General features: G+C 44.3%; 1 protein-coding gene across 1 annotated transcript; it reads left to right on the top strand.

Annotated features, from left to right (window-relative positions):
• Window positions 1-15,343: 15,343 nt before the first annotated feature.
• LOC129459490 (ret finger protein-like 4A) lies at window positions 15,344-20,799 on the top strand. Its single transcript, XM_055236252.2, has 3 exons — window positions 15,344-15,395; window positions 19,286-19,580; window positions 20,092-20,799. Exons 2-3 carry the CDS (start codon window positions 19,295-19,297, stop codon window positions 20,670-20,672), a joined length of 867 nt encoding a protein of 288 aa, XP_055092227.1. The 5' UTR covers window positions 15,344-15,395; window positions 19,286-19,294; the 3' UTR covers window positions 20,673-20,799.
• Window positions 20,800-22,473: the final 1,674 nt, after the last annotated feature.

Raw genomic sequence — 22,473 nt, 5'->3', positions numbered from 1 at the left:
CCGCAGCTGCCATTCTTGTCTCCACCCTCTTTAACATTAATTGAATGCTAATGCTGTAAAAGCCCTACCGCTAAGTGCATTTTACGCAAGATCTTTCTCTTCACAGCCCTCTGAAGTAGATAGCATTGTCAAAGATACTTGAGGCCATCAGGGTGGAGGCTAGGGTTGAGAACATTCCTACTTGGTCATCCCAAATTTTAACCAGAGCATTGTGCTGCCTCCCAGGCATCATTGATCCCAGTGAGGCTTAGAAAGGTCTGTGTTGGATCTATGGGAAGATGTGGCTCAGTTCTGCCTAATGAGACTGAGCTAAGAGACTCAAAGAATCTTTCCTCTCCAGGATCTTGGCCTTTCTTTAACCAGCTACTCACCATCAAAATTCTGACCTGACCTCTTTACCCTGACTGATGAAACCATCCTTAGCTGGCCCGGGGTGCATCCATTAGAGGGCTGTGTCTTGATCTCCCTTTTTTCAGTTTTTCTGATAGCCGCCACAGGATCCGGCATAGAAGGTTAGAAGTGGTTAAGCACTTGAGCTGGAACAGCAACCTCTATTCTAGACTGTTGGTGTGGCTATGGGCAAGTATTTATTAACTTCACTTTTTTTTCCTCCTCTGTGAAATGAAGAGGATGATGAACGTGATGATATTGATGATGATGGTGATGACGATGATGATGATGACGGTGATGGTGAAGATGAAGATTATGATGATGGTGATGGTGATGATAGTGATGATGATGATGATAGTGATGGTGAAGATGAAGATGAAGATGATGGTGATGGTGAAGATGAAGATAATGTTAATGGTGATGATGATGACAGTGATGGTGAAGATGAAGATGATGATGATGGTGATGGTGGTGATGATGATGACAGTGATGGTGAAGATGAAGATGATGATGATGGTGATGATGACGGTGATGGTGAAGATGAAGATGATGATGATGGTGATGATGGTGATGATGGGGGGCAGAAAGGGTCGCCGGGCTGTCACTTGGTTTCTCTTTTGTGAATTGCCTGTTTTTTTCCTTAAAGATTTACCTGACTTTATGTATTTTTTTGTGTATATTTATGCAAAATACAATTTGCCGGTTAACACAAAATCATAAATCTTTCTAAAATTTGGGATTTTCTATTTATTGTTTATGGTATTTTAGGGGTAGAGTTGTTTTAAAATGTATTAATGTCTATTTTTATTAATCTTATCATCTGTGGGTGATATAAATACTTCCTATCCTGAAAGCCGACTATTTCCCTATATTCTCTTTCACACATTCATATCTCTTTTTACATTTTCAACTCGCTTATACATAATAAATCTTCATAATGTGATGTAGTGGTTCAGTTTTATCTATTGATACCAGTTACTTCAACACATATATTGCATAGCCTATCTTCCCATACCAATTTTCTGGCACCATCCACTGGATGTGAAACACCCACCTGTTGCCTTGGTCTCTTTCTGTAACTTTTGTTGTACTTTGTCTATTTTCTGTTACTGCTACAATATCATACCACTTTACAAATATTGAATATTGGCTGGGCGCAGTAGCTCATGCCTGTAATACCAGCACTTTGGGAGGCTGAGGTGGGCAGATCACCTGAGGTCAGGAGTTCGAGATGAGCCTGGCCAACATGGAGATACCCCGCGTCTACTAAAAATACAAAAATTAGCCAGGTGTGGAGGCACATGCCTGTAATCCCAGCTACTCAGGAGGCTGAGGCAGGAGAATCCCTTGAACCTGGGAGGTGGAGGTTGTGGTGAGCTGAGATTGCGCTATTGCACTCCAGCCTGGGCAACAAGAGCGAAACCCTGTCTCAAAAAAAAAAAAAAAAATTGAATATTTCTGTATTACGTGGGTTTATAGTAATATATTTCCATATGCATTTTTATAGTTTTATCATGCATACCATTTTAATAATATTAAAGTTATTGCACAGTGCCTTTTAGAGTGTTGAGTATCGGGACACACATTCTCACGTTGTGTCACTGATTCTTGCTCATGGGAAATTGTTTCCAAGTGTGTCTTGTAGTTATTTTGAAGCAATGAATAAGGAATATTTTCACTTTGGTATGACCATATGGCTTCACTTGCAAAAGGTAACCAAAAGTGTTCAATTCTGCTTCCGGTAGGTTCATCCAAGTAGCGCTTGTCTCGGATAAGTGCGAGGGTTAATGTGTTGGTTTCATATTTTTTCTTTTTTACTATCCTTCCAGGAAATTCCTGGGACTGCCTTTGGCTTTCAATTCCTAATATTTTGAAATTGCTGAGAAACAATTCTCCTTTGGGGGAAGTGATTGGCTTACTTTCTCTCCTGGCATAGAGGTAAGGATTCTGTTGCTGAATCGCTAGAATTTCAGCACTTCAAGAATCTCCTGTGAGTGAAGAGCTCAGTTTCTGCATCTCACTTCGCCAGTGTCATTGCTTACACCAGTCCGTGCCTGAGTGTTGAGTCTCTGGGCCTCAAAGGAATCCAACTCACTTCTAACTCTGACCCTCCGACCGTGCCCAAAGCTCATAGTAGCATGGACTTGAGAGGGAACACTCAGAATTCCATTTCACTTTCGTATACATGTCCTGGAGATTTCTTTAGTTTTGTTGAAAGTTCACCTTTCATTATTATATTGATGAAATTAGAGTTAATTGTGTTAGACATCATTATGCCAATTATAATGATGGTGACATTTTTCTTTTAATTTCAGGAAATTCTGCAGGCAGTTATCTCTCTCTCTTTTGGAAATATATTAGTTCTTTAATGAATCGCATTAATGCCTTATTTCGTTCTAGCTGAAACTGAATTTCCCATCCTGGCTGAATATTATATTAGTTAGACCATGCCTAAGAAGAAGTCCCTTGGTGTCTGGGCACCGTGGCTCACACTTGTAATCCCAGCAGTTTGAGAGGCCGAGATGGGTGGATCATCTGAGATCAGGAGGTCGAGGCCATCCTGGCCAACATGGTGAAACCCCATCTCTACTAAAAATACAAAAATTAGCTGGGCGTGTTGGTGGGTGCCCGTAATCCCAGCCGAGGCACGAGAATTGCTTGAACCCAGGAGGCGGAGGTTCTAGTGAGCCGAGATTGTGCCACTGCACTCCAGCCTGGGTGACAGAGTGAGACTCTGTTTCAAAAAAAAAAAAAAAGTCTGTTGGCAAAAAGTTAGAAGTTGCATCTTATCCACATGTAAATATGTAGTTAGAGACCCTTTTGACAAAGCCTATTCACAAGTATTCCCTAAAAGCTCACTCAGAAGATAAAATTGTTTCTTCAGATATATTTTTCTAATTTCAGGGATTTATTTTCAGAAGTCTTTTTTTTTTTAGACGGAGTCTCGCTCTGTCGCCCAGGCTGGAGTGCAGTGGCGCGATCTCGGCTCACTGCAAGCTCCGCCTCCCGGGTTCACGCCATTCTCCTGCCTCAGCCTCTCTGAGTAGCTGGGACTACAGGCGCCCGCCACCACGCCCGGCTAATTTTTTTGTATTTTTAGTAGAGACGGGGTTTCACCGTGGTCTCGATCTCCTGACCTCGTGATCCGCCCGCCTCGGCCTCCCAAAGTGCTGGGATTACAAGCGTGAGCCACTGCGCCTGGCCCCTTTTTGAACATTTTATTTGCCAAAAATAGTAACCAAAATAAATGATATTTTAATTTCTTTTTTATTAACAGATTTTCCCCTAGCTTTATTGAAATATAATTGACAGGTAAAAATTGTATATATTCAATGTGTTTGAAATGATAATTTGATTATACATAGGCATTGTGAAATGATTACCACAACCACATTAACACATCATCACAACTACTTAACTTTTTGTTCTTGCGTGGGGTAAGAACACTTAAAATCTACTTTCTTCACAAATTGTAAGTAAACTGTACAGTAATATTAACTATGGTCATTCTCATTGTACATCAGGGCTTCAGAATTTATTCATCTTATTGTTAAGAGTTTGTACCCATTGACCAGCATCTTTTCATTTCCTCTTCTCCCAGCCCCAGGCAGCCACCTCTCTAGTCTCTGCTTCTATGAGTTTGGCTTTTTTTAAAAAAAATTCCACATACAAGTGAGATGATACAATATTTGCCTTTTCGTATCTGGCTTATTTCACTGAGCACCACGTCCTCCAGACTCATCCATGTTGTCACAAACAGCAGAATTTTCTTGTTTCTTATGGTTGAGTAATATTCAAATGACAGTTTTATAACTTCATCATTTCTTCTATATTTATTAGCTGACATTTTAATAGAGGGAAGAATTTTATTCACTTGTTCGTTTAATTTTTTGTCTGAATTTTAAAATTTTTCCTTTAAGTTATTGGGGTACAGGTGGTATTAGGTTGCATGAGTAAGTTCTTCGGTGGTGATTTGTGAGATTTTGGTGCACCCATCACCTGAGCAGTGTACACTGCACCATATTTGTAGTCTTTTGTCCCTCGCCCCCCTCCCACCCTTCCCCCCAAGTCCCCAAAGTCCACTGTATCATTCTTATGCCTTTGCATCCTCACAGCTTAGCTCCACACATCAGTGAGAACATACGATGTTTGGTTTTCCATTCCTGAGTTACTTCACTTAGAATAATAGTCTCCAATCTCATCCAGGTCACTGCAAATGCTGTTGATTCATTCCTTTTTGTGGCTGAGGAGTATTCCACCATATAAATAAAAGTAGAACTACCATTTGATCCAGCAACCCCACTCCTGGGTATCTACCCAGAGGAAAAGAAGTCATTATATGAAAAAGACACTTGCACATGCCTGTTTATAGCTGCACCATTCCCCATTGCAAAATCGTGGAACCAACCCAGATGCCCAGCAATCAACGAGTAGATGAAGAAACTGTGGTATATTTCACTTGTTCATTTCGCCACTATTGATTCATTGATTCTCATTTCATTCTCAAGGTTATGTTATTGTAATTATTTAGTTTGGTATTCAAATTGGTCCACGTTCGGCAAGTGAGACCCACTTCAATTTCATTTTCATTTCAAGATCCGGTGACACGTCCCCATCACTGATCCTTTTCTTTTTTCTTTCTTTACTTTTTTTTTTTTTTTGAGACGGAGTCTCGCTCTGTCGCCCAGGCTGGAGTGCAGTGGCGCAATCTCGGCTCACTGCAACCTCTGCCTCCCGGATTCAAGTGATTCTCCTGCCTCAGCCTCCCGAGTAGCTGGGACTAAAGGCGCCTGCCAGCACGCCCGTCTAATTTTTTTTTGTATTTTTAGTAGAGACAGGGTTTCACCGTGTTAGCCAGGATGGTCTCGATCTCCTGACCTCGTGATCTGCCCGCCTCGGCCTCCCAAAGTGTTGGGATTACAGGCCTGAGCCATCACTGATCCTTTTCTTATTTTCTGGGACTACAAGATATTCCAGGCTCCTCTAGTATTTCCTTTGCCCCAGCCCTGATTTAGCTATTTCTTCAAGGGGTCTTGATTCCTCTCAGTGTAGAATAATATCTAAAATTCAAGATTTAGGTACCAGTTCACTGACTTTTGATAAATGTATATGCCCACATACTACCAACCCAGTCAAGATATGGGATGTGTCCACATTCCTAGGAAGTGTGCATTCTTCAACAGTCAATGTCCCTTTCTAATATATGAAAACATGTTTGGTGCTAAAGCTTCAAACTAATAGTCCATAAAACTGTGATTCATCGATTTATTTTAAAAGCTATTTCCACTGCAGGTTAATAAGAAATATGTTACAGAAATGCATTGTTGCTTATGATCCTAGCACTGTACATGCCATTTTGTTCTATTTTTAACTTTTTTTTTAACTTTACAAAATTCTAAAATCTACATACTGTGTTTAAGGACTAGAACGATAGACATAAAATTCAAATGTGACTGTGGTTGAATGGATAAAGAAAATGCGGCACATATACACAGTGAATACCATTCAGCCTTTAAAAAGAAGGAAATCCTGTTATTTGTAAGAACACAGATGAAACTGGAGGGTATTCTCGGTTTTTTCACTAGTCTTTCCAATTTTTTTTTTATTTTTGTGGGTACAGAGTAGGTGTATATATTTATGGGGTACATGAGATATTTTGGTTCAGGCTTGCCATGTGTAATGATCACATCAAAATATACAGGGTATCCATCACCTCAAGGATTTATCCCTTATGTTACAAACAATCCAATTATACTTGTTTAGTTTATTTTTATTTGTATTTTAAGACAGAGTCTCACTCTGTTGCCCAGGCTGGAGTGCAGTGGCACCATCTCAGCTCACTGCAACATCCGCCTCCTGAATTCAAGTGACTCTCCTGCCTCAGCCTCCTGAATAGCTGGGATTACAGCTGCACACCACTGCCTCTGGCTAATTTTTGTATTTTTAGTAGAGACGGGGTTTCACCATGTTGGCCAGGCCAGTCTTGAACTCCTGACCTCAGGTGATCCGCCTGCTGGGATTACAGGTGTGAGCCACTGCACTCAGCCTCTTTTAGTTATTTTTTAAATGTACGTTAATTTATTTTTTACTGTAGTCACCTGGTTGTGCTAGCAAATCCTAAGTCCTATTCTATTTCTTAATACCAATTAACCATCCCCACTTCCCCGCCAAGTCCCCTCCACTACACTTCCCAGCCTCTGGTAATCACCCTTCTACTCTGTCTCCATAAGTTAAATCACTTTAATTTTTAGCTCCCACAAAGAAGTGGGAAGTTTGTCTTTCTGTGCCTGGCTTATTTCACTTAACGACTGGAGGACATTATGTTAGATGGAATAAATCAGGCACAGAAAGACAAATATCACATGGTCTCACTTCTATGTGAAATCTAAAAAAAATTTGATCTCAGAAGTAAACAGTAGAGTAGTGGTTATTAGAGGCTGAGGAAAGTAGGAGGAAGCAAGGAAATAAGAAGGGGTGAGTTAATCACTTGAGGTCAAGAGTTCGAGACCATCCTGGCCAACATGGCGAAACCTCTTCTCTACTAAAAATACAAAAATTAGGGCCGGGCGCGGTGGCTCACGCCTGTAATCCCAGCACTTTGGGAGGCCGAGGCGGGCGGATCACGAGGTCAGGAGATCGAGACCATCCTGGCTAACACAGTGAAACCCCGTCTCTACTAAAAATACAAAAAATTAGCCGGGCGAGGTGGCGGGCGCCTGTAGTCCCAGCTACTCGGGAGGCTGAGGCAGGAGAATGGTGTGAACCCCCGGGGGGCGGAGCCTGCAGTGAGCCGAGATCGCGCCACTGCACTCCAGCCTGGGCAACAGCGAGACTCTGTCTCAAAAAAAAAAAAAAAAAAATACAAAAATTAGCCGGACGTGGTGGTGGGAGCCTGTAATCCCAGATACTCGGGAGGCTGAGGCAGGAGAATCACTTAAACCTGGGAGGTGGAGGTTGCAGTGAGCCGAGATAGCACCACTGCCCTCCAGCCTGGACAGCAGAGTGAGACCCTATCTCAAAAAAAAAAAAAAATTGACAGAAGGAAGGAATTCATAATAAATGTGGGTTTCCGTGTTAAGCAAAAACATTTGTGGTAACCTCTCTATATATCATTAGTAAAACTCTTATTTCTGCCTAAATTAAAATGTGATTGGATTAAGAAGGTGTGGTCTGATGTGATTAAGGTGGGAAGAGGTACCTCTTCGATAAAGGCCTCTTGCCCATGGATGTCACTCCAAAACCAAGTTATTTCAGAAGGTTCGAAGCCAAAAAAAAAAAAAGGCCACAGTGGAAGAAAGGTAAATCCAATTTTATATAATTTACATTTCTACAAAGGGCAGAGAGAGCAAAGTCCAGGGAATTGGGTAATTTGTTAATTCAGCAAGTGCTGTGTGAAGCCGTGAAGCCAACTGCGTGCCAGGTACGGTGTGTGCACTTGGGGACACTGAGCCCTCTGCCCTGGCAGGTATTGGCAGGACTTCAATTTCAAAACCCAGGCTGGTGAACTGACAAGGGCCTTCATTTTCCTTAATCAAATCATAGCTTCACAGACTGCAGGATGGTGGTGAGTTGAGTTTTAGCCATTAACTTACTCCATTTCTCAGGTCTCGTTAGTTTTTCGCACAGTCATATTAGACCAGCTGGGGGAGTGGGAGGGTCTTTGAGTCTAGACCTGCACTGTTCATGAGAAATATACTGTGACCCACATATGTAATGATAAATTTTCTAGATACACTAAAGAAAATGGAAAGAAACATGCTGAATTAATTTTAATATCCAAAATATTTGTCATTTTAACATGGAACCGATATTACACAGCTATGAATGAGGACTTTTTTCTTCTAACATCATCACAATCTAGTGTGTATTTTATACTCACAGTATGTCTCAATTCAGATAAGCTCCATTTCAGGGGGTTGCTAGCCACATGCTGTTGGTGGCCACCATACTGGACAGCCCGGGTCTAGACCCTTTTACCACTTCAGCTCTATGTCGAATAATGAACGATATTCTTCATTCCAGCTAGCAGTTGAAATTCAGAAGTCAGCAGCCATGACTCTTCATGTCTGTACCTGTATTGCCTGGTACAAGGGATGTCACATAGTAGGTACACAATCCCTAAAGAACCCCAGTTCATTCGTCTCGTGGAATCTCCACAAAGAGGCACATTTTCCCCCCAAGGCAGCAGCCACGGCTGAACATTTGTGAGAAGCGAGATATCTTAACTGTCTGGCCTGTCTTGAGAAACCTGTATTCTTGAGATGTAGATACACCAGCTGCGTCAATTCACTGGAGATGGAGCCCCAAGCGGAGAGTGTATGGTGCCCTTTCTGTACCATGGTCACTCAGAAGAATGAGATCAAGATCAATTGTCAACCGGGGAAGCCAGCTTCCAAGATCAAGGAACTAGAGCCACACCTGAGATCTGTTCTACAGCTGAACCAAGGATGCTGAAGTTCCAAGGTAAAGTATCTGCCCCACTTAGACGACCCTCCCTAAAAAGGGCCTAGGGAAAAGCAACTGGGCAAAGGCCTCTTCACTTAATATTAGCAGGATTCTGGCTCCTAACATTGTATGCACCTTTGAGCATCAGTGGTTCTTGCCTCTGAGTACAGAACCACCTGGAGATTTTTAAGCAAATGTAATATTCAGGTCATGCCCTAGCCCTGTGCTGTCCAACAGGGTAGGCACTAGTGGCTCTGGACCACGAGAAATGCAGCTGGTACCTAGTGGAAAGGATGCTATTCTGTACATATCGGGTTCAATGAAATATATTACTGAAGTTACTCTCACCAGGTCTCTTTGATGTTTTTGAATGCAGCTACTAGTACATTTACAACCAGACGTGCGGGTCATGTTATATTTCTTCAGGCAGCACTGGCCTACAACTAGAATATTTGTTAAATTATCTGAGAATCTTATTAAAATGTGTATTCTGGTACTACAGCTCTGGGATTCCAGAGACTCTGGATTTCTGACAAGAGCCCAGACATTTCTGACAAGAGCAGCTGATGCTGCTGGTTCCTGAACCATATGTTGTTTTGTTTCCCCCCGCCCCTTTTACTAAGTTCTTTTTTTTTTCCTTCCAACTTGTATTTTAGGTTCATGGGGGTACATGTGCAGGTTTGTGACATGATAAACTGCATGCCTCAGGGGTTTGGTGTACAGACAGTTTCATCAGCCAGGTAATGAGCACAGTACCTGATAGGTAGTTTTTTGATTCTCGCTCTCCTCCCACCCTCTACCCTCGAGTTGCCCCCAGTGTCTCTTGTTCCCTTCTTTGTGTCCATGTGACCTCAATGCTTAGCTCTCAGTCCTAAGTGAGAACACGTGATACTTGCTTTACTGTTCCCGTCTTATTTCACTTAGGACAGTGGCCTCCACCTGGATCCATGTTACTGCGGAAGACATGGTTTCATTCTTTGACTGTGTAGTATTGCATGCTATATGGGGCCACATTTTCTTTATCCAGTCCACCACTCATGGCCATCTAGGTTGATTCCATGTCTTTGCTAGTGTGGATGGTGTTGTGACGAACATTTACGTGCATGTGTCTTTATAATATAAAAATAACAATCAAAATTTACACATTACATTGGTGCAGATTGTTTTACTCTAATTAGATTTTTTTTTTTCAAGTTGGAGTCTCTGTCACTCTGTCATCCAGGCTGGAGTGCAGTGGCACAATCTTGGCTCACTGCAACCTCTGCTTCCTGGATTCATGTGATTCTCCTGCCTCAGCCTCCCAAGTAGCTGGAATTACAGGTGTGAGCCACCATGCTGGGCTAATTTTTGTATGTTTAGTAGAGACGAGCTTTCTCCACGTTGGCCAGGTTGGTGTTGAACTCCTGACCTCAAGTGATTCACCCGCCTCATTTCCCCGAAATGCTAGGATTACAGGCAAGATCCGCCGTGCCTAGCCTTGAATTAGATTTTAATAACATTTGTAAAAACAAAAAAAAATTGAAAAACTTCTGTCGAACCTCTGTAGTGAGTTTTCATTTCAGTTATTTTACTTTATGCCCCTCAATTTCTAATTAGTTCATTTTTAAAATTTCTATTTGGTTATTGATATTTTCTATTTTGTGAGGTGTTATTCTTCTAGTTTACTTCAGTTCTTTGCCCGTTGTTTTCTTTAGTTCTTTTGGTCCTACTTAGACAAGAAATTTAGTCTGTGGAGAGGAAGCCCAATGTATTGACTTCTCATAGACATTTATTTCATTTTGTGACTTGTAGACATTCTGTTTTCTTTATGTGCCTCAATTTGTTTTTGTTGAAAATTGGAAGTTTTATGTGGCAAACGCAGGAGATCAGATTCTCAAACTTCACAGGTTTTTTTGTTATACTTGTGGGCTGTAGTTTTCTCTTTTTGTTTTGTTTTGTTCAGACTTAATGAAACTATTTTGCGAAAATTCTATTTTTTCTCCTCTGTGGTCTCAGGTCATCCTGACTGACACTTCTCCTCACAGAACTTGGTGACAAGACGACTCAGGGGAGTGCTTCCTTATATTCTGGGGAAAACACAGAACCTAAGGAATCGTGAACAAAAGAATTCAGAGCCATGCTTGAGCAATAATATGCACTGCCTGGTTCTGAGCCACCTCATCCTTGCCTGGGCTGGACTGACAGTGGGGCCACGTGCTGGGCAGTGGCTCAGGGTCAGACCACAATGTCCAGGTTCACCTCAAATCCCTTTGCCGTACCGACACTGACAGTGAGAGAAAGGAAGACAGTCTCCTTTAGAAACTGAGCCAAGCCCTGGGTTGTCAGAAACTCTGAGCTTCTCATCGTTGTTAGAGGAGAATATGTGGCAGATACACACCATGGAATACTATGCAGCCACAAAAAAGGATGACTTCATGTCGTTTGCAGGGACATGGATGAAGCTGGAAACCATCATTCTCAGCAAACTATCACAAGATTGGAAAACCAAACACCGCATGTTCTCACTCATCAGTGGGAGTCGAACAGCGAGAACGCATGGACACAGGGAGAGGAACATCACACACCGGGACATGGCGGGGCGTGGGGGGTTAGGGGAGGGACAGCGTTAGGGAGAAATACCTAATGTAGGTGACGGGTCGATGGGTGCAGCAAACCACCAGGGCACGTGTCTAGCTATGTAACCAACCTGCACGTTCTGCACATGTACCCCAGAATTTAAAGTATAATTAAAAAAAAAAAACAGAAAAGAAAAGTCGGCTTGTGACAGTGAACAGGGCCTGGGGATCAGAAGCCACCAACGCCAACCATTGACGTCAGGTTCTGTGACCCGCCTGCAGGGACAGAGGAATGGAGAATACAGTCCTCGCTGACTGGGATGTTGAAGGACAGGTTTATTCAAACTCAGAAGACCCTTCAAGTACCGAATTGTACATGAGAGCAGGTACGGAAAAGTTTACCACTGTCTTAATAGAAGCCAGCAGAGCTACTTTCTGTGAAAAGACGCAACTGGAAAAGACGTGGAAAGTATCTGACACCCAAACCAACCCCACGAGTGTGCTGGCGATCCTAGTACCCTACCCCCTAATTCTGAATGGAAAAATTCCTCTCCCAAGACATAAGCATGAATGCAATTCCAGGCCGAAAGTTATTTTGGAAGAATATTCCAGAGGCAAATCAACACGCTGGGCTCGGTGGTTTCCACAACTGAGGCCACCTGCTATTCCCAAAGAGAACATCAATTGTGCTCATGATTCACTCAAAGCAGATAAAATATTTAAAAATGTTAGGGATCAGTGCTCCATGAACATGGCTCAGTAAAATTACAAGCTGGAGAATAACCGCTCCCATAAATGTGAGGAGAATTGAAAAGGATTTACATAAGAAAACAAACAAATTAGAATGATGCAAGAAGAGATAAGCATTTTCTCTCTGCATGTATGTGTGTAGATATGGTATGTGTGTATACACGGACATACATGTGGCGGATCCTATTATAGATCCCAATCAACGAAGAAATGTAATGTGCAAGGATTTCAAATACTGTACGCATCTCAACGTAGAGATTTGTGTTTCTCAATTGGCCTTCATGAGACGAAAGCAATTGAGAACTGCCTTGGCTTTGAATGTGAAAGGAGAGAATCTAGCAACCACCAGAGAATGATTACTATGGAGATGATTAAATTAAAGACCATTAATTTAATCACCTTAATGTAATCAAATCCTTTTCCACCCTACCTCCAGTCTCCCACTTTGACATTCTTATCCATGAACTCTGATCACCTATTATATATTTAACACACGAGGAACCCATTTTCAACATTTTTAAAAAAGAAATGAATCTCATCTTATTTACGTTGTGATGTAAGGGAAACAGTAAGATTGTCACAATATCTTTTACCTTAATTTTAGATGCTATCACTAAAAAGAAAAACAGGACTTTCACTGGCTGACTGATTGTCTGGAAACAGTTTTGGGATTTCTTTTGTAAGCTTCTTAAGTGAAATCTTTACATTGTAGAGAAAATGTTTTTGAGAGTTGAGTGTGGTCTGTGGAGTGTCCTATTAGTAACAACTTCTGAGTAGGTTTAATTCAACCCTTTGTTGAAATGTGAAAAGGTGTTCCATTTATAATAAACAACTAGCCCTTCCCTTCCCTTCCCTTCCTTCCTTCTTTCTTTCTTTTCTCTTTCCCTCTCTGGCCCACGCTACAATCTACTCCGCTTGCTGCTGCCCGCGCCGCGGACTGCCTGGGACTGCCGGCGCGCGCGACCGCTGCCTGCCTTTTCTCCTTTCGCTGCAGGCACGCGTTCGCCATCTTGGCCACGCTGGTCGCCAGCTCCTGACGCCGAGTGCTCTGCCCGCCTCAGCCTCCCGAGGTACTGGGACTACAGACGGAGTCTCGCTCACCCAGTGCTCGGTGTTGCCCGGGCTGGAGTGCGGTGGCGTGGTCTGGCCTCGCGGCAGCCTCTGCCCCCCAGCCGCCTGCCTTGGCCTACCAGGGTGCTGGGATTGCAGCCCCTGCCCGGCCGCCGCCCCATCTGGGAGGTGGGGAGCGCCTCTGCCCGGCCGCCCCGTCTGGGAAGTGAGGAGCGCGTCTGCCCGGCCGCCCCGTCTGGGAAGTGAGGAGCGCCTCTGCCCGGCCACCCACCGTCTGGGAAGTGAGGAGCGCCTCTGCCCGGCCACCCACCGTCTGGGAAGTGAGGAGCGCCTCTGCCCGGCCGCCCCGTCTGGGAAGTGAGGAGCGCCTCTGCCCGGCCACCCATAGTCTGGGAAGTGAGGAGCGCCTCTGCCCGGCCGCCCCGTCTGGGAAGTGAGGAGCGCCTCTGCCCGGCCGCCCCGTCTGGAAAGTGAGGAGCGCCTCTGCCCGGCCACCCCGTCTGGGAAGTGAGCAGCGCCTCTGCCCGGCCACCCCGTCCGGGAAGAAGTGAGGAGCGCCTCTGCCCGGCCGCCCCGTCTGGGAGGAAGTGAGGAGCGCCTCTGCCCGGCCGCCCCGTCCGAGAGGAAGTGAGGAGCGCCTCTGCCCGGCCGCCCCGTCCGGGAGGAAGTGAGGAGCGCCTCTGCCCGGTCGCCCCGTCTGGGAAGTGAGGAGCGCCTCTGCCCGGCCGCCCCGTCCGGGAAGAAATGAGGAGCGCCTTTGCCCGGGCGCCCCATCTGGGAGGTGAGGAGCGCCTCTGCCCGGCCACCCATCGTCTGGGAAGTGAGGAGCGCCTCTGCCCGGCCACCCACCGTCTGGGAAGTGAGGAGCGCCTCTGCCCGGCTGCCCCGTCTGGGAAGTGAGGAGCGCCTCTGCCCGGCCGCCCCGTCCGGGAAGAAGTGAGGAGCGCCTCTGCCCGGCCGCCCCGTCCGGGAAGAAGTGAGGAGCGCCTCTGCCCGGCCGCCCCGTCCGGGAAGAAGTGAGGAGCGCCTCTGCCCGGCCGCCCCGTCCGGGAAGAAGTGAGGAGCGACTCTGCCCGGCCACCCCGTCTGGGAGGTGAGGAGTGCCTCTGCCCGGCCACCCATCGTCTGGGAGGTGAGGAGCGCCTCTGCCCGGCCACCCATCGTCTGGGAAGAAGTGAGGAGCGTCTCTGCCTGGCCGCCCCGTCTGGGAAGTGAGGAGCTCCTCTGCCCGGCCGCCCCGTGTCTGGGTAGAAGTGAGGAGCTCCTCTGCCTGGCCGCTCCGTCTGGGAGGTCTACCACGGAGGCCAGAAGCAATGTGGGGGCTGGACGTGGTGGCTCACGCCTGTGGTCCCGGCACTCTGGGGGGAGAGGCGGGTTGATCACTTCGGGCTAGGAGTTCAAGACCAGTCTGGCCAACTTGGCGAAACATGAAGAATACAACAGACAAACCAACCAACCAACTCAGTGACAACAAAACAGGTCTACCCTGGAGTCATACTCTAATTTTTTCTATTTTCCTCCCTTTCTGATCCTTTATCCTACTTTCTTTTTCTTCCTCTTCCTTCTCCCTCTTCTTTGTCAAATAGAGGATTGAGTTATTATCACTGATCCATATAAAGTCCCTCTCTCATTTATTTTAACTCCCACCCCCCATTTCTATTCCCCGACTTCCCATGTGCAACCTTCCTAATATGTTTGATACGCATCTTTTTGTTTGTATGTATTTTTAGAAAATGTTTATTGTTTTTGTATGCAAAAAAAAAATTAATATAATAAACAACTATCTGAAAGTAGCACCATTCATTTTAGAGGAATTTTAAATGGCGCCCCAATTTTTAAAATTCTAATGAAATTTAATTAATTTCCAAATTTTAATCAATAGGCATCGTATTCAAGATCTCATCTAAAAATTATTAAATGGCAATACTTAGTCCTTGTTAATGAAAAAATAACACTGTGAAAACAATTGTCTTCCTTTATCGTAAAAGCCTATCCGACAGTAACAATCTCAACGACGCCAGAATTCAATCAAAATCTGATTGGATTAAAAAGGAGGGCAAGGGTGTGGCTAAGGTGGGTGGAGAGACCCTCTCCTCTAAAAGCCCCTGGCAGCCAGCTCTCACTCCAGATCTGAGCTGTCCGCAGAAGCAGGTGGAGGCCAGGGGAGAAACTCCAGAAGGAGAGGTGAGTTCAATCTTCTGGAATTCATTTTTACAAAGGGCGTATGAGAGTCTAGGGGAAGGCAATAATTTCTTGATTCCACAAGTGTTGTGTGAGGCCAACCCCATGACAGACACACTGTATTTCTGGAGGATAACGGGGCCTCTGCCCTGGTAGCAGTTAGGTGAGTCTTAGATTCTCAGTACCAAGGCTAGAGAAATGACAATGTCCATTTTCTAGAATTTCACCAGAATTTGATAGACTTTCTGAAATGATGGACAGAGGTTCGGTGGCTGGGTTATTCAGTGTCAGGTTTTCCTACGGGTTGGGTAATGTTTTCCTATTCTCCCCTTCCCACAACCCCTGGCAACCATCCCTCCTCTCTTACTTTTTGATTTTTTGTTTTCAGTTTTTTGTTTCTTTTAATTCATAAAGAGAAAGGGAAGGAATAAAAAGCCAAGTTTGTTTAAATTACTCTTGCAGAAAAGATCTGGCTGGATGCTGGGACCCACCTCTCAAAGGATGGGGATTCACTATTTACTTAATTTTTTTTTTTTTTAATTATACTTTAGGGTTTTAGGGTACATGTGCACAATGTGCAGATTTGTTACATATGTATCCATGTGCCATGTTGATTTCCTGCACCCATTAACTCGTCATTTAGCATTAGGTGTATCTCCTAATGCTGTCCCTCCCCCCTCCCCCCACCCCACAACAGTCCCCGGAGTGTGATGTTCCCCTTCCTGTGTCCATGAGTTCTCATTGTTCAATTCCCACCTATGAGTGAGAACATGCGGTGTTTGGTTTTTTGTCCTTGCGATAGTTTACTGAGAATGATGTTTTCCAGTTTCATCCATGTCCCTACAAAGGACACGAACTCATCATTTTTTTTTTTTTTTTTTTTTTTGAGACAGAGTCTCGCTCTGTCGCCCAGGCTGGAGTGCAGTGGCGCAATCTCGGCTCACTGCAAGCTCCGCCTCCTGGGTTCACGCCATTCTCCTGCCTCAGCCTCTCCGAGTAGCTGGGACTACAGGCGCCCGCCACCACGCCTGGCTAACTTTTTGTATTTTTAGTAGAGACGGGGTTTCACCGTGGTCTCGATCTCCTGACCTCGTGATCCGCCCGCCTCGGCCTCCCAAAGTGCTGGGATTACAAGCGTGAGCCACGAACTCATCATTTTTTATGGCTGCATAGTATTCCATGGTGTATATGTGCCACATTTTCTTAATCCAGTCTATCGTTGTTGGACATTTGGGTTGGTTCCAACTCTGCTATTGTGAATAGTGCCGCAATAAACATACGTGTGCATGTGTCTTTATAGCAGCATGATTTATAGTCCTTTGGGTATATACCCAGTAATGGGATGGCTGGGTCAAATGGTATTTCTAGTTCGAGATCCCTGAGGAATCGCCACACTGACTTCCACAATGGTTGAACTAGTTTACAGTCCCACCAACAGTGTAAAAGTGTTCCTGTTTCTCCACATCATCTCCAGCACCTGTTGTTTCCAGATTTTTTAATGATGGCCATTCTAACTGGTGTGAGATGGTATCTCACTGTGGTTTTGATTTGCATTTCTCTGATGGCCAGTGATGATGAGCATTTCTTCATGTGTTTTTTGGCTGCATAAATGTCTTCTTTTGAGAAGTGTCTGTTCATGTCCTCTGCCCACTTTTTGATGGGGTTGTTTGTTTTTTTCTTGTAAATTTGTTTGAGTTCATTGTAGATTCTGGATATTAGCCCTTTGTCAGATGAGTAACTATCATCAGAGTGAACAGACAACCTACAGAATGGGAGAAAATTTTTGCAACCTACTTAATTTTTTTGAGACGGGGTCTCACTCTGTCGCCCAAGCTGGAGGGCAGTGGCTATTTTCCGATTCTGTGAGATCAGTCAACTCAGATTGCACAGAAGTGAGATGATACCCTATTTACTTCCCTCAGCCTCACTTCTTTCACTTCCCATAACGCCCTCAGCCTTCATCCACGTTGGTGCCAATGCCAGGATTTCCTTCTTTTTTGTGGTGGCATAGTTCATGGTGTATACCACCATTTCCTCATCCATTTTTCTCCCACAGACTCTGGGGTTGTTTCCATGGCTATTGTAAATCACGCTGCACAGAACCTAAGAGTGCAGATATCTCTTTGACACGCTGACCTCTTTCTTTCACGTATAAACACAGAAGTAGGGTTGCTGGAACATAGGCGGTTCTATTCTTAATATTTTCAGAAACCTCCCTACTATTTTCTGTAGTGGTTGTACCAGTTTTCTTTCCCACCAACAGTGTACAAGTGTTCCCCTTTCTCCACATCCTTTCCCACACGTATCTTTTCTCCTTTTGATCATAGCCATCCTAGCAGAGGGGAGGTAATATCTCATCGTGGTTTTGTTGCTGGAGGGCTCAGGAGGGTCTCTGGATGCCAGAGGGACCCCGGTCCCAGCCAGTTTCCAGGTTCTTGATGCTGTCAGGAGAACGAATTAAGGGATGAGCCAGAATGAAGTGAAAGGCAAGAAGCTTCTATTCCAGAGCAAAAGTACACAGTGAGGAGAGGAGTGTGGGCGTGATTCTGAGAGCTGGTGGCGTGCAAAGGAGTTCGGGTTTTCTATTTTTACGAGCCCTCCTAATTAGGAGGTGAACTCATCATTAGGTTTTCTAGGAAAAAAGTGGAGATTTTGTAGAATTGGGGAGGCACCCATTTTTATACTACATAGGGGCATCCTGGGGTCAGCCGTGACACTGGAGAGTGTGTGATTTAGTGTGGCAACGACCATGGCAATTACTGTGGTAATGGTTTCAACCAGCTGAACTCCCTCCTGTATTTTTTAGCACCTCATCAGTCCAGGGTCCTCCTTGTCCTTGTAATTTTAGTGACAAGTGGCTAATTTTAACAGCCACTGTTTTGGTCTTATATGAAATTGTCACTGGATACGTTCTCGATTGCCTTGTGACCGCACAGTGTTCCCGTCTCAGTTGAAATTGCATTTCTCTGATGGTGAGTGAAGTTGAGCTTGTTCTTCACTACTTGCTGGTCATTGGTGTGTGTTTTTCAGAGAAATGTCTACTCAGGTCTTTGCCCATTGGAAATTGGATTATTTTGGCTTTTTTTTTCTTTTTGCTATTCCCTTGAAAATATTCCTTATATATTTTGGATATCAATCCATTGTCGTATACATGGCTGCTTGTTTGTTTCTTTCAGTTCCGTTTTTTGCTTTTTCTTTTTTTTCCGCTATGCAGAAGATTCAGTTTGACCTGGTCCAACTTATTTGTATTTTGTGTCTTGTCCTTTTGGTGTGCTATCAGGTTTTTCACCACATCCAGTTTGCACAGCTGGGGAAGTAGAAGGTCTTCAAATGGACTCCAGGACTGTCCAATAGAAACACAAGATAACCCATATATGTAACTGTGAATTTATTTTCTGGTAGTCACATAAAATGTCACAAAACAAGCCTAATGAATTTTAACTCAAACTATAATCATTTAACCCGTGAGCAGCTTTAAACGTTCTCAAGCAGGTACTTTACATTCTCTTTTCCCCATTATGTCTTCAAAAAGAAGAGTGTGTTTGGCTCACGGCACATCTCCATCCGGATGAGCCCCATTTCAGGTGTCAATAGCTATTTGTGACTGCTGGCTACCATATCAAACGGCTCAGGTGTCGTCTCCTTTACTATTTCCACTCCAAGTCTTTCGGTGAATCATGCCCTTTATTCCAATGAGTATGACAGATACGAGAATTTCAGGGCCTCGAGTTATTTACATTTGTATTCGTGTTGTGTCTTCATCGCTAGCAGTAGTGATTTTCAGTATCGTGTCATGATAGCTCTATGCACGTCAAGATAAAAGTCCCAAGCACTCTCAGCTGTTCATGCAGCTCATGGAAATTCTAATACCATGTTCATTTTTTTTTCTACAGACATTTGCCATGGCTGAACACTTCAAACAAGTCATTAGATGTCCAGTCTGTCTAAAAGATCTTGAAGACGCCGTGCAACTGAAATGTGGATATGTCTGCTGCCTCCCGTGCCTCAATTCACTCCAGAAGGAGCCCGATGGGGAAGGTTTACTGTGCCGCTGCTGCTCTGTGGTCTCTCAGAAAAACGACATCAAGCCCAAGTACAAGCTGAGGGCGATGGTTTCCATCATCAAGGAACTAGAGCCCAAGCTGAAACGTATTCTAACGATGAACCCAAGGATGAGGAAGTTTCAAGGTAAGGAATCTATATGACCTGCCACAAGCCAGCAAAGGCACTGGGAAAACGACTTTCAAACATTTCTTCATGAAACATAGACACTAGCAGATATCTAGCATCTAAAACTTCTATGCTTCACCAACAACAGCGGTTCTCACCTTTGCGTATAGATTTTCATGGAATCTGTGCAAGTTTGTACAACACTTTGGAGAGCAAGCTACTGTCTCCTTTCATGTATCATACGTGCTAAATGGAAAAATAATTTGAATCAAATTACCCGCTAACTTAGTTCGAAAGGAATTTCTGATATGAATAAGGTGGACTCGTGAACAATTTTTCTATTCATGGAATCTATAGATAAAATTTAACCTCAACAGGCGGCGAAACAAGTTTCCCCGGGAAATTTGGATTTGGGAAAGAAAGCAGAATAAAAGTAAAAGTGAATAGTGTATGTAAGCGTTTGCAGTCAAAGGGCAGAGGGAGTCTGTAGCGTGTGTCTTTGCTCAACTACTGGTTCTTATTTCCACAGTGGATATGACCTTGGATGTGGACACAGCCAACAACTATCTCATCATTTCTGAAGACCTGAGGAGTGTCCGAAGTGGGGATTCCAGCCAGAACAGGAAGGAGCAAGCTGAGAGATTCGACACTGCACTCTGCGTCCTGGGCGCCCCTCGCTTCACTTCCGGCCGCCATTACTGGGAGGTGGACGTGGGCACCAGCAAAATATGGGATGTGGGCATTTGTAAGGAGTCTGTGAACCGACAGGGGCAGATCGTGCTTTCTTCAGAACAGGGCTTCTTGACTGTGGGTTGCAGAAACGGAAACATCTTTGCTGCCAGCACTATGCCTATGACTCCTCTCTGGGTGAGTCCCCAGTTGCACAGAGTGGGCATCTTCCTGGATGTAGGTATGAGATCCATCTCCTTTTTCCATGTTGGTGATGGGAGCCATATCTACACATTCAGCAAAATTCCTGATTGCGAGCCATGGCGTCCATTTTTTGCTCAGAAACGTGGAACTCAAGATGATCAGAGCATCCTGAGTATCTGTTCCGTGAGCAACGCAGCCAGTGCCAGTGCCCCAGTTGATTCTGGGGAAAGGAAATAAACACTTGAACATAATCATCTTTAGGAAGTTTCTGTGCACCCATAGCCATAGCTGAGAACTTTTCTGCTAGATACACACAGGTGGTACAAAGGGATAGAAGGCAAAGATCCATCATCGTTCTGTAAACCATGAACAGAAAGCAATTATATGAATTAGGGGAAAATTACGTTTTACTTAAAGTTTGTGATGTTGTTTTCTTTGGGGCTTATGTTTATATTTCTGTTGAATAAATATTTTGAAAATTCAGATTCATTTGCCAATGTTTTCTATTTTCTGCAAGATGAGTGGACTGTGTGGTATGGAAGTTATGAACTAAATACTAATTTGAATGTGACCCAACACAGTAACTGAATTTCAAATGATAAGGACCTACGAATACAGCAAAATTATATATGCCTGTGTATTCAGTTTCACCCAACAACTGAACACTGACATCCATTTCAAGTGCACACTGAGTGTTTGCCACAAATATGTGTGGTCTTAGAGAGAACTCATTAGCTTTAAAACGGAAATACTATACACCCTCTTGTATGATGGCGACAGAGTCCAATTAGAAATCAATCACAGGAAGAAATCCATAAATTCCTGCATACATGGAAATGAAATAACCACTTCTAAATACAATGATCAAATATGAAATTACAATGGAAATTACAGCTCTCCTGAGTTGAATGTAAAGCAGAAATTTACAAAATATGTAGATGCGGTTGAAGCTTAGTGAGAAACTCAATAATAGGAAGGAAATAGCATAATCAGTCATCTTAATTTCTCCTTTAAGTTACTTCACTAAGAGCAATTCTATCGTCAGTATTTTGGTCAGAGCCACCTCATCCATGCCCGGGCTGGACTGACAGTGGGGCCACGTGCTGGGCAGTGGCTCAGGGTCAGACCACAATGTCCAGGTTCACCTCAAATCCCTTTGCCGTACCGACCTGACAGTGAGAGAAAGGAAGACAGTTTCCTTTAGAAACTCAGCCAAGCCCTGGGTTGTCAGAAACTCTGAGCTTCTCATCGTTGTTAGAGAAGCAAATGTGGCAGATACACACCATGGAATACTATGCAGCCACAAAAAAGGATGACTTCATGTCGTTTGCAGGGACATGGATGAAGCTGGAAACCATCATTCTCAGCAAACTATCACAAGATTGGAAAACCAAACACCGCATGTTCTCACTCATTAGTGGGAGTCGAACAGCGAGAACGCATGGACACAGGGAGAGGAACATCACGCACCGGGACCTGGCGGGGCGTGGGGGGTTAGGGGAGGGACAGCGTTAGGGAGAAATACCTAATGTAGGTGACGGGTCGATGGGTGCAGCAAACCACCAGGGCACATGTCTAGCTATGTAACCAACCTGCACGTTCTGCACATGTACCCCAGATCTTAAAGTATAATTAAAAAAGAAAAGAAAAGAAAAGTCTGCTTGTGACAGTGAACAGGGCCTGGGGATCAGAAGCCACCGACGCCAACCATTTACGTCAGGTTCTGTGACCCGCCTGCAGGGAGAGAGGAATGGAGAATACAGTCCTCGCTGACTGGGATGTTGAAGGACAGGTTTATTCAAACTCAGAAGACCCCTAAAGTACCGAATTGTACATGAGAGCAGGTACGGAAAAGTTTACCACTGTCTTAATAGAAGCCAGCAGAGCTACTTTCTGTGAAGAGACGCAACTGGAAAAGACGTGGAAAGTATCTGACACCCAAACCAACCCCACGAGTGTGCTGGCGATCCTAGTACCCTACCCCCTAATTCTGAATGGAAAAATTCCTCTCCCAAGGCATGAGCATGAATGCAATTCC

Source organism: Symphalangus syndactylus, chromosome 13 (genome assembly GCF_028878055.3).
Source record: "Symphalangus syndactylus isolate Jambi chromosome 13, NHGRI_mSymSyn1-v2.1_pri, whole genome shotgun sequence".
Taxonomy (NCBI): domain Eukaryota; kingdom Metazoa; phylum Chordata; class Mammalia; order Primates; family Hylobatidae; genus Symphalangus; species Symphalangus syndactylus.
The sequence above is the reverse complement of the archived record's forward strand: the minus strand, read 5'-3'. Positions and strand labels throughout refer to the sequence as shown.

What these genes read in the sequence shown, in the direction of transcription:
- LOC129459490 (XM_055236252.2), top strand. Translation starts at nt 19,295, where the DNA reads ATGGCTGAACACTTCAAACAAGTCATTAGATGTCCAGTCTGTCTAAAA. An exon ending in AAGGATGAGGAAGTTTCAAG is followed by an intron (nt 19,581 to 20,091) that starts GTAAGGAATCTA and finishes TTATTTCCACAG; the next exon opens with TGGATATGACCTTGGATGTG.